The sequence below is a fragment of the Tachyglossus aculeatus genome, chromosome 17 (assembly GCF_015852505.1).
Source record: "Tachyglossus aculeatus isolate mTacAcu1 chromosome 17, mTacAcu1.pri, whole genome shotgun sequence".
NCBI lineage: Eukaryota > Metazoa > Chordata > Mammalia > Monotremata > Tachyglossidae > Tachyglossus > Tachyglossus aculeatus.
In genome coordinates, this window is record NC_052082.1 from 44622660 (window position 1) to 44647632 (window position 24973).

Here is a 24973-nt window from a genome sequence, read left to right on the forward strand (position 1 = left end):
GCCCTAGTCTTGGGGCAGTGTTTTCTTTGAGCCTTCTAAGGTCAAAGTTTGACCCCCTGAGGGCCTGTTGTTTTTGTTGCTTAATATTTAAGTGTGCTCAGTGCTGTACAAACAGGGCCTGCTCAGTAGGAGCTGCCAATCTAACAGCATGACACTCAAGTCACACAAGCCACCGTGTGCTTAGAGCAACATCCAACTACAACACAAACAGGCACTGATTAATTTGCAGGTGAATTTTAGCCTTCTTGTCGTCAAGTAGTAGTAGTAGTAATAGTAGTAGTAGTTGTAATGGTATTTATTAAGCACTTGGTGCAGAGCTCTGTACTGAATGCCAGGTTAAATACTTGACCCAAGTCCAGATTCACAGTTTAAGAATGAGGGGGTGGCGGGGAAAGGGTATTGGTGTCAGACACACAAGGAAGGATGAAATAATAAAACAGCAAAAATAATGTTAGAAGACAAGGATAACGATAACATGCAACAAGAGGATCCTCTACCTCTAGACTGTGAGCCTGTTGTGGACAGGGAATGTGTCTGTTTTTCTGTTGTACTCTCCTAAGTGCTTAGTACAGTGCTTTGCACACAGCAAGCGCTCAGTGAGTACTGTTGAATGAATGGATCCGGGCATTGCGGCTAGAGGAGCAGAGCATTAGGGTTCTCAGGCTCCTTAGTCCTGTAACCACATTTCCCAGTGCAGCCTATTCAAGGACAGTGTCCAGCCACCCAGAAAGCTAACAAAGTCTCCTGAGCTCAGTGCCTGCTGAGGAGCGTTGAAACGCAGGTGTGAACCAGAGGGGGTGGGGGGAAGGGGGGGGGAGGCTTGGGGTGCGTCTGGGAGGGGAAGCGGGGTGGCGGGAGGTCATTTGCAATCCTTGCTGATTTCCTAATGCCAAGAATCTGCTTGGCAGTTAGGCAACAGATAAATCAGAGCTGAGGGCACTGATGAAATTCAGGAGCCATAAGTGACCCCGGCAGCCATATAAATCCCAGAGGGCCAAGCCCCGGGGAGCTGGGCCCTGCTCTGAAAGTTCACAATTATCTGCCCCTCTTTGCTGATGTATGGACCCGCTGGCCGTCCCAGTGTTTACTCCCGGTTATCACCCCAGTACTTTGGACATTATCAGAGGAAGGGCCGCCCGCCACGGCCCTCAGGCTCTCACCCTTTCTATTACCACCTGTCATTGGCAGAGAGTGTGCTCTGAGACTGCCCAGTCACCGTGTCTGAGTGGAGATAGTTTCTGACGGCTGATCAAAGGGGAGCACCAAGGGCTGATAACGAGGACGTGTTTCATGTACTTTTAACTTTGAGAAACACTGGCATTTGCATTTTTCCCTTCCACCAGGGGCTGGTGGGATCCAGGCCCAATAAATGCTGCATATTTGGTTACCTAATAGTCCAGCCAATGGTATGTACTTAAAGCAACAGAGCATGACTGTAATCTCGTTCCAAGTGGGAATGATTTAGAATAAGCCTTCACAGAAGACTTGCTGTATAATAAAGTAGAATAATTTTAATTTGTACTTTGAAGTGATCTCGGATTCAAAATCTAATCTTTGCATCCAGCAGAACACCATGTACTAGTTGGAATTAGGAAACCGCTTCATGTTTAGGGATTAGGGTAAGTGTCTGTGTTGGCGATGGTCTCATTCTTGGGCGTCCGAGGCCAGGGTCTCCAAATTGCGTCATCGATCACACACGCGTGTGTGCACTCCCATACACATGAACACACACACACACACACACACACACACACACACACACACACACACGGAGGTCCCATGGCTTGGTCCCCACCACCACACATTCTTGGTGAACTGGGTGTGTTTTGACATTGGCTTTTTTTATTACGTGCAACAAGCTTATCTCCCAAGAGGGGAACATTGCGATGCGATGAAGCTCACCATCCCGCTTCTCATCCGCCACGTAGGCCTCATCATTAACTGCTGAAATTGAATGCGGTAATTGTTTAGAGCCCAGAGTGAGGTGCGTGATGAATCCCCCTGCTCGCCTCCCCCCGCTGCGTGCACGCGCACACCCACACCCACACCCACACACACACCCACACACACACACACTCTGTCAGCCCTCAGCACCTGGTTTTTCTCTTTGGGTTGCAGGTGCCTTTGATCGGAGCGTGACCCTCCTGGAAGTCTGCGGGAGCTGGCCGGAGAGTTTCGGCCTCCGTCACATGGCCTCCATTGAACACACAGAGGAGGGACTAAGGGAGCGGCTGGCCGACGCCATGTCCGAGTCCCCAAGCCGAGACGTCGTGGGATCGGGAACAGGTATAAACCGCGCACAGGTCAAGGGTTGGGGAGGGGTCAGGGGTTGGGAGTGGAAGGTGGTGGAGAGAAGACAACACTCTTTCTGTCTTGTGTTTTACCACTCTCAAGGAGGTAACATCTCCCAAGTGCTTAGAACAGTAATCTGCACACAGTAAGCACTCAATAAATACAGTTGAATGAATGAATGAATGAATGAATAACAGTAGTGCTTGCCCTCAGTTGAAAGCCCTTCAAGAGGTGAGTGAGCACCCAGGGGAAGCTGGGTCCCTTCTATGTTTAAAAAAGAAACAGAGTTAGAGCATGGGCATCTGGGATTCCTCTGAAAGCCCCATCTCTCGTGGTTTGAAAAGAGGTTCCCAGGAAACCCCCGCAGGCCTGGCCCTCTGATGATGACCAGAGATAGATCTGAGGCGCTCATCCCAGGTTTCACTTGGGTTCTCCACCCCAACCCAGGGAGCAAAGGTGGCAACTTTGGGTTAAGGCCTTTGAAAATTTAGCCTACAAGTCATCTGCTGTCCGTGAAAGATGGGCTGGTGTTTCGCACAGCTCCCGGTGGCTTGGGATCCCTTAGGCCCTTGTTACTGGTGACTGGTGATGTCTTCCCACCCCCAGGCCCAATTCTCAGGGCTGCTGCCGATTGCTGTACACTCACTCAGCGACAGAGATCTTGCTCTCCACAGTCTTGGGGTACCCCAACAGAACTTTCCAAATCCTCCTTCTTCTTGGGCTCCTTGGAACTTGTTTCAGTAAGGGTCTTTCTTAGTCCCAGTGCTTCTGTCCTTTGTCATCAGCTGCTCCTCCCAGATTAACAGAGTTTACCCAGGAGAGCAGAGAAGGAGTTTAAACTCTTTGGGCAGGGGCAGGGTTAAAATTCAGAGGAAAACAACTAGAGGAGCGTATTTGGTGGGAGATCTGGTATGCCTGATGCTTCTCCAGATCAATCCACAATGGTTTAGCTCCATCCTGCTCTCAGTCTCACCTCCTAATCCTAGTGCTAGGGTGGAGATTGCCTTCTCTTCCCTGTCAATGGTGGCTTTGGGCTGGTCCAGGGTGACTCCCTATCAGGAGAAACAAGGTATCCCCCTTTACAGATTGGGGTCACACTGTTTATCTGGAGCTGGAGTGTGAGGATAGGGCAGAGTGAGGATCAGTGAATAGGCCCAGGCATCACAATTGCTCACCAACTGGGACACTGGGCCCTGGGCTTAGGTCCTTGTTTCTCAGGACCCTCTTTCCTTCTCAGAAAACTCCAAGGGGTCTGCCCTGCCAGGACCTTCTGATCTAGGTCTGAGTTTTGTTGGAGAGCTGGAAGGTTGGGGTAGAATGGGAAGGAGGAAGGGAGGAGGGCAAGGTGTTTGGGGTGAAGGGGATCGTCTCTCGCACCTCTATATACTCTTCCTGCCAAAGCCTGTGTGGACTGGGCAGGCAAGTGGCTTCCTTCCTCCCAAATCAGATCAGAGGAAAATAGACATGAACACCTCCTCCTTCCAACTTTAGCACAATTTAGGCCTCGCCACCTTGTAAATATTGAGGAAATATCCCTGCAGCCGGTTATTCATCAACCCAAATCTTGGGATGAGGAGAAAACTTTTCAATTGACTTGGATGCATTGTTCCCAGCCTCACCATCTAGCTGGTTGAATCAGAACATTTCATGCCCTTCTCTTTGCTGCCTTTCAGAGGGCTGTTCTGGTGGATCAGGTCTGTCCAGTTCCATTCGTTTGTTCATTCAATTTAATTTATTGAGCACTCACTGGGTGCAGAGCACTGTATTGAGCGCTTGGGAGAGTATAATATAATAATACAGACACAGTCCCTGCCCACAACGCGTTTACAGTTAGAGGAGAGAGACATGAATATAAATAAACTATAGCTCCCAAACTTCTGTGCTGGTCAGTCTTAGCCCTGGCACTGCCCCCAAGCTGCCATGAATCCTAAGGGCGCCACCCACCCACCCTCAGTGGCACCCTCCTCTCCAGGAGCCACGTGGGTCTGGTTTGCTCAGCTGGCCAACCAGGATTCCTACCACCCTCTGCCTGGCATGAGGAGTTACATGGGCAAATAAGTCACTGCCAGGAAGCTGGGTGGCCCAGCCAAGTCCCTGTTTTTTGAAGGTCCCAGAAGTCAAAATTGAGACTGAAGCCCTCACCGGGAAGAAACCAGCTCATTAGCTTGCAGCAGAAAGAATCATTCCAACCCCCAAAATTTTTTGAGGCTTTTGGGTTTTTTTTTTAACTCAGGGCAAGAAGTTCATGGGCCAAATTAACTTAAAAGTCTCAATCAAAAAGATACCATTTTCCCTGTGGACCAGGGGCAGTCCTAATACATCCTCCGACTCGCCATTCCATTCACCAAAGTCACCTGTGGCTATCAAAATTCCTCCTCAACTCCCTGAGTCGTTTATGGGCAGAGTTCGGGGAAGTGTTTAGGACCATCTATGGCCACAGGGATAAGATCTCCAAGAACTCAGGTGAAGCAGAAACCTCCTTTGAAGCCCAGGACTCTCCCAGGTGGGTGGTCAGAAGGAGAAATGGAAGTTGTCAAAGGCTCACTAGGTTCTGGCATGCACTTGATAGCAAGATTAGTAGAGTCTCTTAATGCCTGAGCTGTTGGAGCATAGTCTGTACAAACATTTGTCTTGTCACCTGGGTTGATATGCTCCTTATGATGGAACAGAAAATCATAATCGCAAACCCCAATTGCTCTCTTTCTCACCACTTTGGTTTCTTACCAATGCTGGTTTTGCTGTGACCACAGGGTGGTCCGTCAAGGGCCCTAGAGACACCCCCCGTCTCCATTTTGCATGTTATCCTAGAATGTGAGGCATGCGTTCTAGCGAAATCTCACATTGAAAAAAGTCCACACTGTTGTTCACCCCGGTTCTGATGCCCCATGCAGGTGTACAAGCAGGTTCTTCGATGATGCTGCAGGCCAAGCCCAAGCCCAAGCAAGGTTGGAAAAATGTTACCTAATTCCCTAATCGTAGTCTAGCCAAAACGAGTATTGAAAACACACATTAAGGTGGATCTTAGTGCACTCTGTGGAGGTTATGGGGATAAGTGATTATGGGGATAAACATCTCTCTGTGGTTCATAACTACATCTTCCCTTCTGTCCCTGCCCTCTTGGTGTAAAACATATGCTGCCATCATCCCGTTTCCTTGTCTCCCTGACTCCTCTGTAGCTCCCTGCCCCCAAGACTGTGCCACCACATTGGTAAGAACAGCTTTGGCCAAAAGCTCAGGTGAGTGTGCTGCTGAAGGGTTTTCTGGGTAACTTCCCTGAAAACCAGTCTTCCGTCCTTTCCAGGGCTCCCTTAACTTCCCATTGGAGAGCGGGAGCCAAACAGAGAGATAAAATCCAGAAATTAAATCTGTTTCTGCACTAAACTTGCCAGGCAGGAAATTTCTTTTTTCATAATTTTAGACTTCTAGTTAGCCCAACATGGGGTTGGCACACCTTCATCAGGTGACCTGAAACCTGTTAATGAGAGAAGCTTCCTCTCCATAAGAGATCCCAACATCTTGTTCATATTTCCTCAGATCTTGCAGGGCCAAGCCTGGGGACTTAGAGAAGACCTCTAGTGTGACATTCTCATGTTAATCTGGTTCTCTGACCAACCAAATCTGTCCTTCCCAGTCACTTTCCCTAAAACCCGGGACTCCTTTCTACCACCTTCCCCAGGACCAAGCATCTTCTGGTGTCCACCAGCGCAGGTGGCAATCTATCTGCCGGACTCATGGCTCCTGTTCCAAGCTCTGTGGCAGTGATGATGATGATGGCATTTGTTAAGCGCTTACTATGTGCCAAGTACTGTTCTAAGCACTGGGCAAGATACAAGATATTCAGGTTGTCCCACGTGGGGCTCACAGTCTTAATCCCCATTTTACAGATGAGGTAACTGAGGCACAGAGAAGTTAAGTGACTTGCCCAAAGTCACACAGCTGACAAGTGATGGAGCCGGGATTAGAACCACAAGCTCTGACTCCCAAGCCCGGGCTCTTGCCACTGAGCCACACTCTGAACCCTAGGTTTTCCTTCAGAAAAATAGAGACTTATAATTTTTTAAAATGGCTTAGAGCTGCTCTGATCCAAGGTACCCAAGAGGCTCCCCTCACCCCCTTGTCAGTCATGTTGGTTTTCAAATGGCTCAGGAGAGAGTTGAAGGGGAGGCGTTCAGCTGAAGGGAAGATGCCCTGATGCATTGACCAAAATACTTCCTGGAATCCAAAGTCCTGGCTTTCTTCTCAAGTCCAATAAACTACAGCAGTCCAAGAGAGCCAGGATTATGGTAGCGGTTTAACTAAACTCTTCTCAAATGCGGGTTTGAAGGGGAGACCGCTAGCTTCTCAGAAGTAGTGTGTCCTAGTGGAATGAGCATGGGCTGGGAGTCAGAGGACCTGGCTTCTCATCCCGGCTCCACCACTTGCCCTTGAGCAAGGGACTGTGTCCGACCAGATTATTTTGTATCTACCCCAGCTGTTAGTACAGTGCTTGGCACATAGTAAGCACTTAACAAATACCATAATGATCTTTATTGTTTCCATTTCTAGTACATATCCAAAATCCAAAGACAGAGTGCTCCTCAATGGTCATCTGTTTCTCCCACCACAATTTGAAAATCCTTAGTTACCATGATAGAGCAACCCCGGCCTTTAGGAATTCCGGTATTCAAGTCAGAATTTAAGTCTTTGGTATGTCTTTTTGTCTCTCAGGGTCAAATGGTTCATTCATATCTGCTTTCTTCACCTGGGGAACACCACATCTGGGGGTCTTTTGAGTCCCCAATAACCCACAACTACTATTCAGGAGGGTTTGGGTTTTTTCCCCCCTTAAAGGAATTGTCTCACCTTAGAAAACTGAGGGTCCCCAGATCTCACCCTCAACGAAATAGCTGGATGAATTGAAGAATTATCTAAACCTCCCTAGGAAATACCTCCCAGTGCCAAGTTATCTTGGTCAGCATCAGAAACCGGGATATCAGCAGAGCAACCAAGTAAGAAATAATCGTGAAGATGGTTAGAAAATTGAAAGGACAAGCATTATAGATTACTATTAATCAATTAAGGGTGTTGAGAACCTGGGGCAGGGAACTCCTGGAGAATTTGGAGCACAGATGAGAAGCTCAGAGCTGGTTAGAACAGTGCCAGTGGAGTCAAAGAACCTGAAGCCCCCCTGGCCCCTCAGCACTGGGACCTCTCTTGATGGGGGCCCAGTTTGGTGGCCGGCCCCATTGCCCCAGGATTAATCTGGCCCACTGGGAAAGCCTCCTGTTTGGTCTGCAAGAAGCTTTTAAGCACTATATCGGTGTGTTCTCAGGTGCCGAAAGCTTCTCGGGACCTCATTTGGTTTCCTAAAATAGATTCAGAAGCTGGTAAATGAGGCTTAAGTGGGTATGTCTGTTTGGACAAGTGTGGAGAAGTACAGTCCTGACTAAGGGTATTTTAATGCTTAACTTGGATCTAATAATATAAATTTTCCACAAAATTGAGCCTTAAAACTGCACTTTGGCCTCAGCTACCTGGGGGAAGAAAAACCTCCTCAACCTGAAATATCCAAATAATTGAGACCATAATGTATTTTTGAACGAAATTATCCCAGAAATTTACCTATGTGGATGCAGCCTTGGAGCATCTGGTGAATGATTGTCTCATTCTGAAGGTTTCCAGGACAGAAGGGCGATTTCTTCAGGTACTCTGCAGCCTGTGGGGAGGAGGGGAAAAGATTTATCTTAACCAAAGGACTCACTCCAGGGCAGGGGCTCCAAAGTCTGTGGTCTTGGTCAGTGAAAGAAACAATCAACAGTTTGGTCATCTCTTCCTTCTGTACTTTCCAGGCTCTTCCTGAATTTCCCTTTCTCTCTTCCCCCTTTCTCCACCTCCTGAAAGGGAGTTTGGGTCCTGGGAGACATTTCTGCCGCACACTCCCCAGGCACCCAGTCACGCTCACAATCAAACTCTCAATCACACAAACATGCTCAAACACACAAAATACTTTTCAATATAATATGTTGAATTTCCAGGTGTCCCCGAGTCCGTTATCTCACTGTCAAACAGCTCCCCAAAGAGGCTGAAGAAATCCAATTTTAATTCATTGCATGAAGGGATGGTCCCAAAGCCCATGAGGGAAGCACCCAGCCAGGACAACCCACTCAATGACTTCCGGCTTTGGGTGGCCACATCTCTCTTCCCCGCCTCTGCCGGGGCTGGGGCCTCCGGGACATTTGGACTCCCTCAAAGGTGAAAGGCCACCACCCTCCCGTTCCCAGTCCCAGCTTCGCGTGTCTCCTGAGCTCTCTCCAACCTCCCTCGAACTTTACCCCAGATGTGTTTGATTTAGTGTAGCTTGATAGCTTTCAAATTCCGCCCCTTTGTGCGCCTAATTGAATTTGGGGAGAATACCCATCTATTTGTTTCATTTGTTCAGGATGACTTTTTCCATTCTGCTCCCCATGATCTCATTTTACTGTAGCTTTTCCCATAGTCTCCAGTCCACCCGAGCACATGCTGTCTCTGCTTTGATGTGCTGTGTGTGTGTGTGTGTGTGTGCGCGCGCACGCATGTTTTTCAGTGCCATCTGTGTGGCTATGTGACTGCAGGTCCACACATAAGATTCTAGCCTGATGCAGGGATGCCCCACTCCAGAATGTGAGCTGGGGGCCCCCAGCCATGGTCTGGAGTTGCCATGGCCTCATATTTTATTCATTCCTCAGCAACTGTGAGCTAGCTGGATGAATGTACAGTTAATGCATCTGAGCAAGTCTCCCTGAGCTTTCCCCAGGCAGACCAGTAACACAGTGTTGGCGATGCCAGGCAGGGTTTAACTTTATGACTTATTTCTAAATCACTGGAATCCAGGCGATTGGCTGTTAGGAGACCTGGGATGCAGGGGAAGCACTGAACGACCAGAGCCTCAGGCAGCCAACCGAGCCTCAGCCCTCCCCCACTCCCTGCAGTGGCGGGGAGATGCGCAGGCGGAGACGTGGACATGGGCCACGGAAAAATCTGTCCTCCCCCAATACCCCAGCTCTGGGCCTGACCAGACACAGAGGATAAGCGGGGGAGGCGCCGCAGGGTCCGTCTAGGTCAGGAGGCTCGTTTTGGATTGGAAAGGTTCGAGGCGGGAGAACCCAGAGTGACCGGACTCTGCTCCGAGGACCACCTGGCTCAGACCGTCATGATTGAAGCATGCTGCTGTTGCTCTGTTGGACTCCCTTTTGTTTTGTTTTATCCCTCTTTAAAGAAATGTTTTATTTTTGATACAGACCCAGCCCTTGAAGTAGCAGTTAAAAACATCCCCCCAGAGAGGCACATGGCTGGGAAATGTTTGGGTATGTAACATCCTGTATTGTTATCAGGTCTAACAGTTACACAAAATGAAAGACGATCTCTTCTTGTTAGTGAACACAAAAAGAAATCTTCTCCCTCTGCTCTTTCCCCACTGAGTTTTACCATTTCGGTGACCAGGGTTCAGGATATATTGGGGGCAGAAAGGAAAGGGAAGATGGGCATTCATGCATGTGCGCAGACACACACACACACACACACACACACACACACGTGTGCGCGCGCACACACGCGCGCATACACACACACACCGCCTCATGATGCCTCTTCTTCCCTGAACAAGAGTTTCTTTGAGTTTTTTTTTTTTGGTATAAGATGGAAGTCAAATTTAGGATTCTGCTGTGCAGAGCAAGGAGGTCACCGGCCTCTAATGCATTTACCATTGACTGCCCCTCTTGTAGTGCGTCTATTAGTGAGTAATTTGATTTGTACCTATTCATTTGCAGTCCCTGCAGGAGCTCTGAGCTGGCCCCAAGTATAATTGGTGCTGTCTCTATTTTTACATCATTAGATTAGCCCCGACTCCTGGCCACTTGTTGTCTGCGCTTGTCTGTCCATTTATACAACCTAATGTAACACAAAATTCATTACTGATCACATTACTTTCAACTCTGAAGCTGGGCTTGTGATAAACATTTAGTTAACCCCTTCCAGCCCGCAGGCAGGTGGAAAGGATAAATGCACTTCCACCAGGCAGGCCAATCAATATCTTAATAAACCAAAGTGGAATTCCATTTCTAGATTTGTTATTCCTCCTGGAGGAACAAATGGAAAGGCTCATCAGAGATGGATGGATTGAATAATGAATGTAGCCCCGGCACCACCAGTGAGTGTGTGGACTGAACACAAAAGCATCATCATCCTTTCCTTTTTAATCTGGAGAAGTGGCACCACAACAATTAATTGAAACTTGTAATTCCCCCCTCATTGCACTCAACGTGTTTTCAATCTCTGGTCAGCGTGGCAGTGGGAACACAGAGGCTCTGGACCTGGTCTTACTCTCTCTCTTTCTCTCTCCCTGGGGTTCAGCCCCACTTCAGTACATCTAACAGCTGCCTTGATGGAAATGTTGACTTCCCACTGGGAACGCCATTCCTGTTTTCCATCCACCCTCATGCTTAGTTCAGTGCTTGGAACATAGTAAGCACTTCACCAATTCCATAACTATTATTTGCTTATTGCTGCCTCTGGGACTCAGGATCCAGGAGTTTCAGGTTCTCTCTTAACCGGAGTTTTCTCTGCTCAGGCATAGTCATTTTTCAGAGGAGGGTGCTGGTCTCTGAAGTGTATTTGCTGTGTTGGCTACTTGTGATTTCCACAGAGGCCCATCTTCTGTCAGATTCTACCATGCAGGGCTTGACAATTTACTTAGGATTTTGAAAGGGCACCAAAACCCTTCTGGAATCATACCCCAAACTTGAATGCCCCCAACAGATTAAATGGAACCCATGGCCAAAAATTTACAATGCCCAGAAAGTGTACTCTTATTTTCCCTTACCATGCCATTTCTGATTGGGACTCATATGCCGATATGTATCTAAATCTATAAGACGTGGCTTGGCACCCACTGCTACAGCAGTGCCATTTTTGGAACAGGTGTGGTTTTAAGCAAGGTGAGGGGCTCCGCACTAGAGATCCTTAGACCCTCACCTTGCTCTCTGGGTTTAATTGGAAAGCACCAACCTCTGAGGCATCTCCACCAGTCGATAACTTCCAGTCTCTGCCAGGAAAAATGCCCAAAGTTATTAAAACGTACTCCTAAAGTCTGCAATGGGTTCATTAGGAGAAATAAATATAAAGGAAGTAGAATGGAATCCATTACCACTACGTTCCTAAATCACTAGGTAATAAAACTGCAAAATGGATACCCATCTAGTGGGAAGATAAACTAATTAGTTGTGTGTATGCAAATTCTTCATTACCATATGAAAATCCCTAGTAAAAGGTGGGGGAAAGCAAAGTGCCCAAATTAGAAGTTGCTCAAATGATCCAGCGGTATTTATTTCCCAGCCACAGTGAGATCAGTCCCATGGGAGGAGCCAGGTGCTCCATTCACTCAGTCATATTTATTGAGCACTTACTGTGTGCAGAGCACTGTACTAAGTGCTTGGGAAAATACAATATAACAATTGTAACAACCGAGAAGCAACGTAGCTTAGTGAAAAGAGCATGGGCTTGGGAGTCAGAGGTCAAGGGTTCTAATCCCAGCTCCTCCACTTGTCTGTTGGGTGTCCTTGGGCAAGCCACTTAAATTCTCTGTGTCTCAGTTACCTCATCTGTAAAAATGGGGATTAAAAACTGTGAGCCCCACGTGGGACAACCTGATTACCTTGCATCTACCCCAGTGCTTAGAACAGTGCTTGGCAAATAGTAAGCACTTAACAAATGCCATCATTATTATTATTATTATTAAACAGGCCCATTCCTACTTTCAAGTCCAGAGGGAAAGGGAACATCACCTTTCTTCTCCTACCCCTCTGGCTTGTCAGAGAATGGAGTTGATGAACAGATCCGACAGATCCGATAAGGTCCCAAGGAAGTGACCTTCCCCTGTAGATTAGAGCAATGGATCCCAGTCCCTTACTAACCTTCCTGTTGTGTTCCCAGGATGTAGGGTGCCACTATCTTTGATTATAGTCAAGGAAGTGAAGGTGGCAATATAATGATTGATGCCGCAAAGGGTAAACTCTAGGAGAACAACTCCCATTTCTGCGGCCCTCTAGCTGGGGAGGGATTAGGGGTAGCCTACCTGCATCTTGCCCACATCATGCCCACTCAGGGCCTCCACCATCCCCACCCTGAGTTGGAAATGCCTCTGGCCAAAATCTGGTTGGAAAGTACCCAGGCTAGAGGAAGGGAAGTTGGGCAAGGCAGAGACACAGAACTATGTCCCTCTCCTCTTCTCCTTCCTCCTCCTGGGCCAGGCTCTTCCAAAAGGAGAAAGATCAAATAAAAGCAGGAAGAGGGTAGCCTCAGGAGAGAATTGGCTCCTGATTTATTTCTCATTTCAAGGGTCGTGGGCCCAAGAGCATCCATCACACTGGGAGACCTGGTCCACTTGCCCATGAAGGGACCTATTTTGATTTCTCAACGTTTACAGAAAAAAAGTGGAAATCCACATCATGTTGAATTTCTCTGCTGCCTTATTGGGAACTTAATTACGTTTTTGCATTTAAATGAGATCCAGATAACTTCGGGAGAAGTCAGGCAAGTGTTCCAGAAGTGCGAATGTATCTTGTGGATGTGCACACCCGGGCTCCCGTTGTCTCCCAGAGGGGAGCAGGAATGGCTCTAGGAGTGCAGGTCGAGCCCTTGGGGTGGGACCACCAGAATGCCCTGCTTGGGAACATCATGAAAGCCCTTGGTTGGAAAAAAGGGAACTGGAGCCCCTCTTCATGCTCACCTTTATTAGGCTTGCCAGGTTGAGATGCAGTGTGGCCTAGTGGAAAGAGCACAGGCCTGGAAGTCAGAGGACCTGGATTCTAATCCTGGCTCCACCCCTTCCCTGTTGGGTGAACTTGGGTAAGACATTTAACGTCTCTGTGCCTCAGTTTTCCCATCTGTAAAATGGGGGCTAACTACCTGTTCTTCCTACTAGACTGTGAGCCCCAAGTGGGACAGAGGCTGTGCCTGACCTGATTATCTTTTCTCTTCCCCAGCACTTAGTGCAGTGCTTGGTGCATAGTAATCGCTTAACAAATGCCTCAGTTATTATTATTAAGTTAGTGAAGGGGTCTGGTCCCTGATTCCTCAGCAAGCCTGCAGGAATCATTGTTCAGTCTTGCAACTCAGCATACTGGCCCGGGTGAAGCATACCAGTGTTCCTACCCACCCCAAGGCACCGCATAGGCAAAATTTGCTTTTATTCAGCACTTAATGGAAGCAGAGGAGCTTGAAGCAGAACAAGTGGGGTGGAAACCAACAATAACGTCAACCATCTCAAGCCCCCAGATGCCCCCAAGATTAAGCCCTTGTTAAGAGACTTTCCCCAGCAATCGAGGCTCTCTGTCTTTCAGTGCAGGAGGGAGTCAATGAATGGGAGAGTCTAGCACAATCCTTAGTGTCAATCTGGCTCTGCAGTAAACAGGAGCGAAGCCTTAATTGTGAAATGCCTTCAATCCTGGGAATCCCAGGTTCATATCTTGCCTGGGTTAATGCAGCCTCTGATTTACATTGTACTTTATCTGCTGTGAGAAATTAGATCAGAGCACTTTTTTCAGCAAAAAAAATAGTCCTAAGGCTATCGAATTCTAGGTCTGAGTCTAGTGGAGGGGCTTGAGTGTGTGGGCAGGGAAGCAGAAGAGTTAGATTCCTCTTTAACGTTGGGAGCTCATTAAAGCACCTCCTCTCGCAACTTCTCTTCTTCCTAGCCTAAGGGTTTGCTCTCCTGGTCCTCTCTCTTTTGTTGACTGTCTTTTGAGCACTCCCTAAACTCTTCTCACAGCCCCAGTCTCAGAGGTACCTGAAACCCATTCTTATGCATTCTCAAGAACACTTTTTAATTTTTTCAGTGGCATTTGTTGAGCACTTACTATATGCCAGGCACTGTACTAAGCACTGGGAGAGATACAAGCTAATTAGATGAGACACATTCTGTGTCCCACGTGGGACTCACAATATTGATCCCCATTTTTACAGATGAGGTAACTGAGGTACAGAGAAGTTAAGTGACTCACCTAAGGTCACATAGCAGATAAGTGATGGAGCCAATATTAGAACCCAGGTCCTCTGACTCCCAGAACTGTGCTTTAACCACTAGGCCATGCTGCATCTCTAAACTCTGCCTAAACACACTCTAAACACTTACTATTGGAAAGGTTCAGTTCCATGCCAATTATTCTGGGGGAGGAAGGGGGATATTGGGAAGTTGTTGGTTATCCAAGTGTGGTGGTGGTGTTATCATCTTGGGTCATGTGCACCCCCACCCCTTTTGTCAGGTATTCAGTAGACCAAGGTGATTAACCGTTTCCTAAGGGAGAAAGAACCAAATTCCAGACAGTAATTTTCCCAGGACTCCCAGTGAGCCAGTGGTAAAGCAAATTCTAGTACCAATGAGAATCAACTTTTTCTCAGAGCCAGGCTGCCTCCCAGGACTCCTGTCTCCCAGCTCCACTAGGAAAAAGTTTCCTGACCTGATTATTAGGTGAATATCCCGCTTATTATCTTCCTGGCTGCAGGACAGAGTTGGGCCATGTCCTTGATCAGCAAGGTGGCTGGGCAGTTAGTTGAGTGCTTGACAAAGAATATGACCTGGTGTCAGTAGGAATCTTCTGACTCAGATCCCACTGTCCACACCGTCTTGCCTCTCATCCCCTCCCTCACCCTACCCAGCCTCAAACCTTACATGGGGTAGGGAAGGTTAAAGCTGAAATGTGATAGTAGGTTCATTCATTCATTCAATTGTATTTATTGAGCTCTTACTGTGTGCAGAGCACTGTACTAAGCGCTTGGGAAGTACAGGTTGGCAACATATAGAGACAGTCCCTACCCAACAGTGGGCTCACAGTCTAGAAGGGGGAGACAGAGAACAAAACATATTAACAAAATAAAATAAATAAATAAATAAGCAGCAGTAGCCTCCCTAAGCCTTCTGAGTGGGCTGTGGGCCTGCTTCCAAGAGTGGCCAGCTTCCTACAGGTGCAGTCCACAGGGACAGAGGCCTGATGGGAAGATGGGGGAAGCTCATAGAACAAAGTAAGAAATTACTTTAGGCAAGTAATAATAATAATCATGATTGTATTTGTTAAGTGCTTGCTGTGGCAAGCACTGTTCTAAGCACTGGGGTAGGTATGAGCAAATCGGTTGGACACATTCTGTGACCCACATGGGGCTCACAGTCTTAATCCTCATTTTACAGATGAGGTGACTGAGGCACAGAAAAGTTAAGTGACTTGCCAAAGGTCACACAGCAGACAAGTGGCAGAACTGGGATTAGAACCCAGGTCCTTCTGACTTCCAAGCCTGTGCTCTATCACTAGGCCATGCTGCTTCCCCAGGCCTTCTCCCCTATGAACCTCAGGTTTCCCATCCTGGATGAAAAATAGTAATAATGGTATTTGAGTGCTTACTATGTGCCAAGGACCGGGGTGGATACAAGATAAATTGGGCTCAATCCCTGGCCCACATGGGACTCACAGTCTAAAGGAAAAGCGGGGACAGTTATTCAATCCCTATTTTACAGATGAGGAAACTGAGGCACAGATAACCTAAGGGACTCTCCCAAGGTCACACAGTAGATAATTAGTAGATCCAGGATTATAAGCCAGGTCCTTTGACTCCCAACTCTGTGCTCTTTCCATTAGGGCCATGTTGCAAGCCATAGGGTGATGAAAGTTTGAATGAAAGAGTATATTTTGGAGTTTCTCAGGTGAAGGGCCCAAAGCAGATTACCCAAACGTTGCTTTTTGAACTGACAAGTTATCCAAACAGATGCTAATTTGGAAAATCAGAAATAAATCCAGATAACCAAGCAAAATAGAGCAAGATAACCAAACTCAACGTGACTGGATTATCTGAATTAGCCTCGGTCCCAATTACTTTGGATAATTGACTTTCTGCTCCATATAAAAGGGAATGTGTCTGTTTATTGTTGTATTCTCCCAAGCACTTAGCACAGTGCTCTGCACACAGTGAGTGCTCAATAAATATGACTGAGTGGGTGAAAGAATAAATATAAGCCCAGGGAGCCCCCTCCTAAAACAAGGGAGAGAGCCTGGTTCCTAGCAGTGGTAGAATCTGCTTGGCGGCTGCACTTCCTGGGGAGAGTTGAAGGCTAACAGTGAGGTCACCGGTGAGCAATGTGGATCTGTTAGAGCATCTCTCTGTCCATTTCCCTGGCGCCTTCGAACAGGGGATTGTCGGACTCAGACACAGGTATTAAGCCATAACAAAGATAACTGCCCAGAAACTAGAGTCGCCTCTCCCCATCAAGAGCAGAGACCAGAGAGTGGGCCTCGGGTGAACAAAATACAGTTTATTCCATTCCCGAGCTGACTGGTTCATCCAGCTATGCCTGTTACAAAAGACCACTCGATTTCATTTTGTGAAAAACATCTCCAAAAGAGGAGACGAAGATCAGGTCTAGGAAAACCCACTGAGAAGATTTCAGAGCAAATGAAACCTGCTGCGAAGGGGAGGCCATCTCCAGCTACAGTGGTCCCTGACTTTTTTTTTTTTTTTTTTTTTTTCAGAAAACTGCCCCTTCCAGCTGTTAATTCTCCGTAGTGGCCCAAGGCTGCTCAGCCATGACCCCTTATCAGTTTCCCTTGTCAGCTCTTCAGTCTGACTACACACTGCCGCCGGATCCTAGACGGTGCTATGCAGGGAGCAAAGCCCCTAAGAGCCCTTTAGAGATGGTCACAGGTCCTCAGACCTCTCCGGGTGTATGTGTGTGCCCACGATGAAGAGAGCACCACCTCCCACCCCAGCACCTCCTCTATCGGTGGCACCTTTGACCTCCTGTGAAATGCTCAAAGGCTCCATCTGGCTCAGGGCCAACCAGAATAGCATCCTTCAGAGTGAGTCGATGGGGGCTGTGCGGAGAGAGGGAAAAATGACCTGGATTGTTTTAAGGACCCAACCCCTTTCGGAACGAATCCTCAATCCCCCTACCATCAGCAGCTCTGGCTGCGGAGTTGACTCGATCCACAGTAAAAGACAAGACAGTCCTCGCTGTGTGCAAGCTGAGCCCTTCCCTGATATAGAGCTGGGAGGAAGGCTGAGGCAGAGGCTGCAGTCGATCAATCAGTCAATCGTATTTATTGAGCGCTGACTCTGTGCAGAGCACGTTAGGGAGAATATGCCCTGCTGGATAAGCTGAATTTGATGTCCGGCAGCTTCTTGTGGGCCAATTAGATTCTTACAGGGTCTCTGCGTTTCCCAGGTGTTAGGCAATGGTGCTCACCCACCCAGCCGGACCCCTAGCATCGGCCCAGCCGTCTGACCCAGACATTTCCAAGAGAGGCCAGCCCAGCCTGGACCCGGCGGCAAACAGACGACTGGGGCCCTCTGTCCAATCAGAGCCCAGCAGCCGTGAGAGCAGCGTCATGGGGGAAGTTGAGGCTTCCCTCCATGGGGTCAGGCCAAGGGAATTGGGCCCTGAACAGGGCCTGCCGGTCACCCTGTTTATGAATCGCTGCATTTCCTCTTGCATAAGAAGTTTATGGTCTGAGAGGATTGTAACTTTTTACAGCTTCTGAGGCGCCGGGAGTTTGAACAACCTTTCCCACAAATCTAATCGGGGGAAGCATCCTCTGAATTCCAAACATCTTCATCACCGAGGAATTTCCCAAAGAAGAGAGGCGTGTGCTCGGACAGGCCCAGCCAGGAGAGACCAGAGTTGCCGCCTGGCTGACCCTCAGGGAGCAGCTACCAGCCCGGGCAGCTCTCAGCCTCCTGGGCATGCAGCAGGGAGGGAGCAGTTCGAGCCAGAGCCAGGGCCAGGAAAGGAAAGGGGTGGCTGGGGGGACGGGAGAGAGGAAAATCGATGGCTGACGACAGGGGAAGAAATTTATTTTCAAGCTTTGAAGAGGATATTTGCAGAAAAGGAAACTAAGAAAATGAAAAGCTATAAACAAGTGTCTGACACCTCCCTCTCGAGCAATCTCCTGATTAAAAATGAAGCCGCCTGGACCCCCATGGCACCACTGCCAAACCCATTGTAGCAGGGGCCCTGGGCTGTAGCGCCCCCTGCTGGTGAGGGCAGATGCTGAGGAATTGACATGTGCCCACCTGGACACCCACCAACTCCTGTGCCCGACCGATTAGCATGTATACACCCCAGCAGTTAGTAGAGTGCCTGGCACATAGTAAACGCTGAACAAATACCACAATTATTATTATTATTATTCCGGTAGGAGGAAGGAGTGATTTAGCCCTGGGAAATTGTCAGGTGGGAGAAAGGAGGGAGCAGAACTGATGCTGGGGGAGGGGCCCGAGCTTCTATCTGTGGATGAGAGGCCAGAGGCCACAGTCAATCAAATCAATCAGATCAGCCCATCATTCCAATTGATCAATCCATCTTAAACATTTATTGAGTGCCTACTGTGTGTAGAGCATTGTATTAAATGGTTGGGAGAATATAACAGAATTAGTAGACATGATACCTGCCCTCAAGGAGCTTACAATATAATCAGCGAGACCGGCATTAAAGTAAATTACAGCTAGGAGAAATTGTTAGATTTTAGTGATATGTGCATAAGTACTGTGGGGAAGGGACGGCTCAGTATCCAATGACTTAGGAGGCACGGAAGTAGCAGTAGGTATAAGGGGAGATTAAAAATTAATCGCAAAAGGGCCCCTGGAAGTGGTGTGATTTCAGAAGGGCTTTGGAGATGAGGACAGCAGTGGTGTGTTGGATAATAATCATATTAATAATAATCCAGGAGAAGCAGTGTGGCCTAGGGGAAAAGAGCACAAGCCTTGGAGTCAGAGGACCTGGGCTCTTATCCTGGCTCTGCCAATTGCTTGCTGTGTGACCTTAGGCAAATCACTTGACTTCTTCTGTGCCTCAGTTTCCCCAACTGGAAAATGGGGATTCATCCTCCTATTTAGACTGTGAGCTCCATGCAGGACAGGGACTCGATCCGACCTAATTAATCTGTACCTACTCCAGCACTTAGAACGGTGTTTGATCCATGGTAAGCACCTAACAAATGCCATAAAAAAATAACAGTAGTATTTTTTAAGTAATTACTATGGTCCAAGCCCTGTACTAAGTGCTGGATAGATACAAAATAATCAGTTCCCACATGGGGATCACAATCTATGTAGGAGGAAGAACAGGTCTTGAGTCCCCATTTTGCAGATGAGGGAACTGAGTTACAGAAAAGTTAAGTGACTTGCCCAAGGTCACACAGCAGACAAGTGGAAGAGTGAAAAATGGACTGGAGAGATTTGACAAGAAGTCAAGATATGTTTATGCCTGGACCAGCATAGTGGCCATTTGGATGGGGAGGCTTTGGATACATTGTGACGATAGAACCAACAGGTGACTTTGGTGACTATCTGAATATGTGGAATGAAAGAGAGAGATGAGTCAAGGATAATTCCAAGGTTGGAGGCTTCAGGAATGGGGAAGATGTTGGTATTGTTGACTGTGGTGGGACAGTTAGGTGGAGGAAAGGATTTGGGAGGGAAGATGAGTTCAGTTTTGGACATAATAACCTTGAGATGCCGACGGGACATCCAGATAATGATGTCCTGAAGGCAGGAGGAAGTGTGAGATTATGGGGCAGAACAGAAGTCAGGATTTGTGAGGTATATTTGGGAGTTGTCTGTGTAGAGGCCATGAGAGCAGATCGCCATCAACAATGGTATTTATTGAGCGCTTACTTTGTTTAGAGTACTGTACTAAGCTCTTGGGAGATTACACTACAACAGAGTTGGTAGATACGTTCCCTGTCCACAGTGATCTTACGGTCTAGAGAATGAGTTCCCAAAGGAGTGACTGTAAACTGAGAAAAGGATCCAGAACACAAAACAGAGCCTTAGGGAAAACAGAGCCTTAGGGAGCACTCTCAGAGGGAGGTAGAGAAAGAGCAGTTGAAAGACTGAGAATGATCAGCCAGAGAGGTAGGAGGAGAACAAGGAGAAAACCAGAAAAAAACAAGGTTGGATAATGTTTCTAGGAGGAGGGAATGGTCCACAACTTTGAAGGCAGTTGAGAGGTCAAGGACTATTAGGGCAAGGTGAAGTCCATTAGATTTGGCAAGAAGGAGACCATTGGTGACCTTAGAGAGACCAGCTCAGTGCAGCGAAGGGGACAGAAGCCAGATTGTAGAGAGTCAACAAGGGAGTAGAAGGAGAAGAACTGCACCTTGTTCAAGGAGTTTAGACAGGGATTGGAGGAGGGAGATGGGGCGATAGCCGGGTGGTGCAGTGGGGTCCAGAGAAGGTGTTTTTAGAACTGGTGAAGACAAGGACATTCTAAAAGTCCTGGAAGCTGCCTCGTTCTTGGGGCATTGCCCCTCAGTGGAGAAGGAAGAGCCCTACCCCACCCCTGAAGTCTAGGCAGAGTGGGCAGAACCTCAGGTCCCTTGTGCCTTGGGCCAAGGACCCTGCCTATAAAAATGATTCTGCTAATCCCCTTATTGGGCAGAGCAGGAAGGCCATAAATCTCCCCTTAAGAGTGTGTGACGGAAGCCCAACACCTGTCCAGCCCAGCTGAAAGGCAAGGCAGTTGGGCCCTGAGCCCAGGGAAAGGCTCTACTTTGTCACTTTTGCCAGGTCCCGCCTGAGCTCCTCCAAATAGAACAAGTTCCCACACCCCATTGGACAGAGGTGGAACTGGGTTCATTCATTCATTCACTCTCATTTATTGAGCGCTTATTGTGTGCAGATCATTGTACTAAGCACTTGGGAGAGTACATTACAACAATAAATGGACACATTCCCTGCCCACAATGAGCTTACAACCTAAAGGATGGAGGCAGAGGAGTCCTGGACATGATTTCTCAAGGCAAGCTGGAGAAAAGAGAGAGCAGCACCCCCACCCCTACCCCGCCAACACACGCACAAACACACAGAGTCCTGAAAGAAATACTAAGAAGCAGGAAGTGGACAGACATAGGAAAGGGCTGCAGATGTGGTGGATCCACCTGGCCACCATGGCCTGGAGCCCAGGCCCTTAATAATAATTGTGTATTTTTTTAAAGCGCTTACTATGTGCCAGGCACTGTACTAAGCGCTGTGGGGGTATACAAGTAAATCGGGTCGGACACAGTCCCTGTCCCACATCGGGCTCACAGTCTTAACCCCCGTTTTACCGATGAGGTAACTGAGGCCCAAAGAAGTGAAGTGACATGCCCAAGGTCACGCAGCAGACACGTGGCAGAGCTGGAATTAGAACCCGTGACCTTCTGACTCCCAGGCACATGTTCTGTCCACTAGGCCATGAGGCCCCTTGGGTGATGGAACAGAAACCCAGAAAACTTGGCCATCCCACCCTGGGAAGAACGTCTGGTCATTGTGAGCAGCTAGCCACGTGGGGTTCCACTGTCTGAGACTCAGATCCTGGGGGCTCTGCCCCTTTAACACCCATGCCTCTCTGGGAAACTCTTAGCTCAGGGAAGGGGCCGACAAAGAAGGACAAAAGAAATTGCCATCACTTGGGCTGGAAAGAGTTGGTGTTGGGCAGAGTGACTGGTGTGTGAGAAGAGGCCACATTTCATTCTTCCCCCAGCGTTCCTGCGTCGAGCGCAGGGTCCCTCCTGCAGCAGGCTGAGGGCTTGAGAGTAATGTGTTGTGGCAGTGTGAGATGAAGAAAAAGAATTCATATGTTCAGGGTTGCTTCTGCCTTCCTGCTCCCCCGCCCTACCCACCCAGTCCTCCCTGGGTCATTTCCCAGCCAGCCCATGTGGCCCAATCCGTTTGGAGGGCAGGAGGGAGGTACGTGGGCTGGGGGTGGGGTTTGTGTCTCTAACCAGAGGCTCTGAAGACAGGTGAGACAGGGCTACAGGTGTCAACAGGTTTAGTCTTCAGGAGGCCTCGGGGATCAAGTGTTTGAAAGGAAGAGCAAGGATAGGGCCAGCTGGACAGGGCCAGGCAGACCAAGTCCAAGTGAAGGTGGCAGCGGAGGGAGGAAGGAGGGCTCCAGACAGGAGTGGAGGTCAAGAAGCCTTGGAGGGCAACTCCAAATCTCCCCTTCTGTCCTTTTCCTGCCAAAGGCTCCACCCTGTTGTCCCCATGAGAGGGGAGCGGCCCGGCCTGGCAGCAGGGCCAGACGGGCTCAGAAAACTTTCCCAGGAAATCCGGGGTGAATGTGGGTCAGCAGGGGGAGGGGGCTGGGGAAGTGGCTGAGGAGTGGAAGCTCTTTTTTTTCCATCATCCACTCCCCTACCTAATAATAGTCATCATCGAAGTAGTAGTAGTAGTAGTTGTAGTAGTTCTAGTGGTGGTGTTAATTGAACACCCATGAAGTGCAGGGCACTGTATGAGGCACTTGGGAAAAACAGCATAATGACATGATGTGTTCCCTTCCCTTGAGGAACTTACAATCTTAGCAGGGGCTCTGAGAGGATCCCACCATTTCAAAACTCAGAGCACTGAGGGAGCTGTTGGGACCCCGACCCAGCCCCAACCCATCAGGAGTGTCTTGGGGTCAAGCCGACCTGACTGTCCCCTTCACCCAGCCTTGGTTAACCACTCCATTCCATGGTCCTGTCCATCCATCCCTCCACTCTTACCCCACTTTGCCCCACACCAGCCTCACCCAGGGAGCCTCCAGAGGGCAGTGGCAAAGGAGAGACCTGAGGGAATATGCCTTTTCCTCCTCCCATTCCATAGCTGTCCCTTGAGGAGAGAAAGGTTAGACTCAGTTCCCTAATGCTGATCGGCTGTTTGTGGCAGTGCCCCACTCCGGCACAAGAGATGCTGTTAGATACTCATCCAAACTCCTGGGGTCCCCATATCTTTGCCCAGTATTTTGGTAGAGTGGGCTTTTTCTAAACCAGCTTCTTCCTTCAGTCAGACCCCTCCCATCCAGGCCCGAGGTAGGGCCCAAGCAATGGTGGAGAGAGGCCAGGCTCCAGGGCAGGAACTATCCAAGTCCACTTAAGCAGCCCCGTCTGACTGGGGAACATCAAGGTCTCAGGGCCCCTGGTCACCATGACAGGTGAGACTCTCACCCTCTTCTAGGCAGGGAGGACCCATTCTATATCTGGCAACAAATTGTGGCTGCTCTTCTCCTCACCCCACCTTTGCCCCACCTCCTCATTCCATCCCCAGGCTTTGAAACAGGGGCCTCCCCTCCCACCTGCCTCCATGACCACCACTCAGACACACGGGGGCCCAGATCCCACCGCCCCCCACCCCCCATGCAAGTCAGCTCTTTTCCTGAGAAAGGGCAGGGGTGTGCTTCTCCTTTACTCCCGAATCAGACCTCTGTGCCTCCCTCCCCTGCACTCTGCACCTGCTTGCCAAATTCCATGTGCTTCTCGAGCTGTTTACGTGTTGTTCCAAACAGACGCTCAATGCTTTTCTTTTCAAAAGGAAAAAAAAAAGGAAAAAAAAAACAATGCCAACAGCCCAGCGTTCGTGAGCAACCCTACAATAACAAACCATTGTGCGTGCGTGAAGGAGGAAGGTAAGGCAACATTTTTCAGTTTCAAGCTTCCGAGGGAGGGAGGTGGGGACCGGCCTCTCCCCCCGGCAGTAGCTGAAGAGATCTGGGGAGGAGCCGCCGCAGAGAACGCATCAGGGACCCCCTGCCCCCAAATCCCACCCAAGAAAGGTGAGGCCAAGGAGCCGCCCCCAGGAGAACCTCCAGGGGTGCTCTGGGAGCTCTCCCTCCCATCCTGCCAGTGAGTGGAGGGTCCATGCCCTCCCTTGGGACTGGCTCTCTGAGCCTGGGGTAAGCCAACCTCTCCAGCAGTACGACTAGACAAGGCCAGGGCCAGCTTCCCCTCAGGGAAGAGCCGAGCCTGCCATCTCCTGAGGGGAGAGCCTCAATGGATACAAGATGCTGGCACCCGACCCAAAGATGCTGCTGTCCTCCACTTCCATCCAAGAAGGGAAGTGAACAGCCCACATAAGACAGCATGTCATGGCCAATCAATAAAATTCCTAAGGTCAGCCAGTGGCTTTGCTTTGATGGCAAAGGGGAGGCAAGCGCCATTTTGTGGACAATGGGAAGCCTAATTCACCCTCCACTCCCCATAAGGAGGAATGACAGAGAGCATTCCTAGCATTTTGTCCCAACCCACTGTCTCCCAAGGAAGGAAACCCTGCCCATTCGTTCAATTCAGTTGTATTTATTGAGCACTTACTGTGTGTAGAGCCCTGTACTAAGCACATGGGAGAGTACAATATAACAGTGAACATATGCATTCCCTGCCCATTTGCAGAGATACTGTCCTGAAGCCCCTTGCTTCCCTCTGCCTGTCCCGGTATCTGATCTCCGGGACCCTGTCCCAGTGTCTGATCTCCGGGACCCTGTCCTGGTATCTGATCTCCAGGACCCTGCAGTGGGCAGGCTCAGCTCCCAGACCTTGGGCCCCAGGACCAGATCAAGTCAGCACCCAGGCTGTTGGCTGGACTCGAGTCGCGTCCGAGGACCCCACTGATGTCCTGTTCCAAGCAGAAGTGTGAGCCCTGCTGGGCTGACAGAAAGGGGCCCAGGACTCCCTGCCACCACCCAGGGGCTGCTGAGATCAGCAGACCTCAGGGAAGTTGCAGCTGGGCATCCAAGGTCAATCCTGACTAGGCTGGGTTGGTCAAAGGACTTGAGGGAGTCAGTCCCACATCTCCAGCCTGGGCGGGGCTCTGGTTGATGGTCCACCCCCTGATCCACTCCCAGGCCTCCTGGGGACAGAGTTCCCCTCAACAGGAGCCACCTCCTCTGCAT

The 24973-nt window shown here is 49.1% G+C and overlaps 1 protein-coding gene across 7 annotated transcripts in view; it reads left to right on the forward strand.

Moving 5' to 3' along the window:
- BCAS3 (BCAS3 microtubule associated cell migration factor) overlaps positions 1 to 24973 on the forward strand; it is a 718088-nt gene that overhangs the window by 688449 nt on the left and 4666 nt on the right. For 2 of the 7 annotated variants that reach the window (XM_038758926.1, XM_038758925.1), the window contains exons 24-26: positions 2119 to 2286; positions 5469 to 5528; positions 9549 to 9614. In XM_038758926.1, coding sequence (XP_038614854.1) covers positions 2119 to 2286; positions 5469 to 5528; positions 9549 to 9614 — 294 coding nt within the window. Of the gene's footprint in view, positions 1 to 2118; positions 2287 to 5468; positions 5529 to 9548; positions 9615 to 23619; positions 23714 to 24973 lie in introns of all 7 variants that reach the window. The other 5 variants (XM_038758930.1, XM_038758931.1, XM_038758927.1 and 2 more) reach the window with 4 other exon arrangements.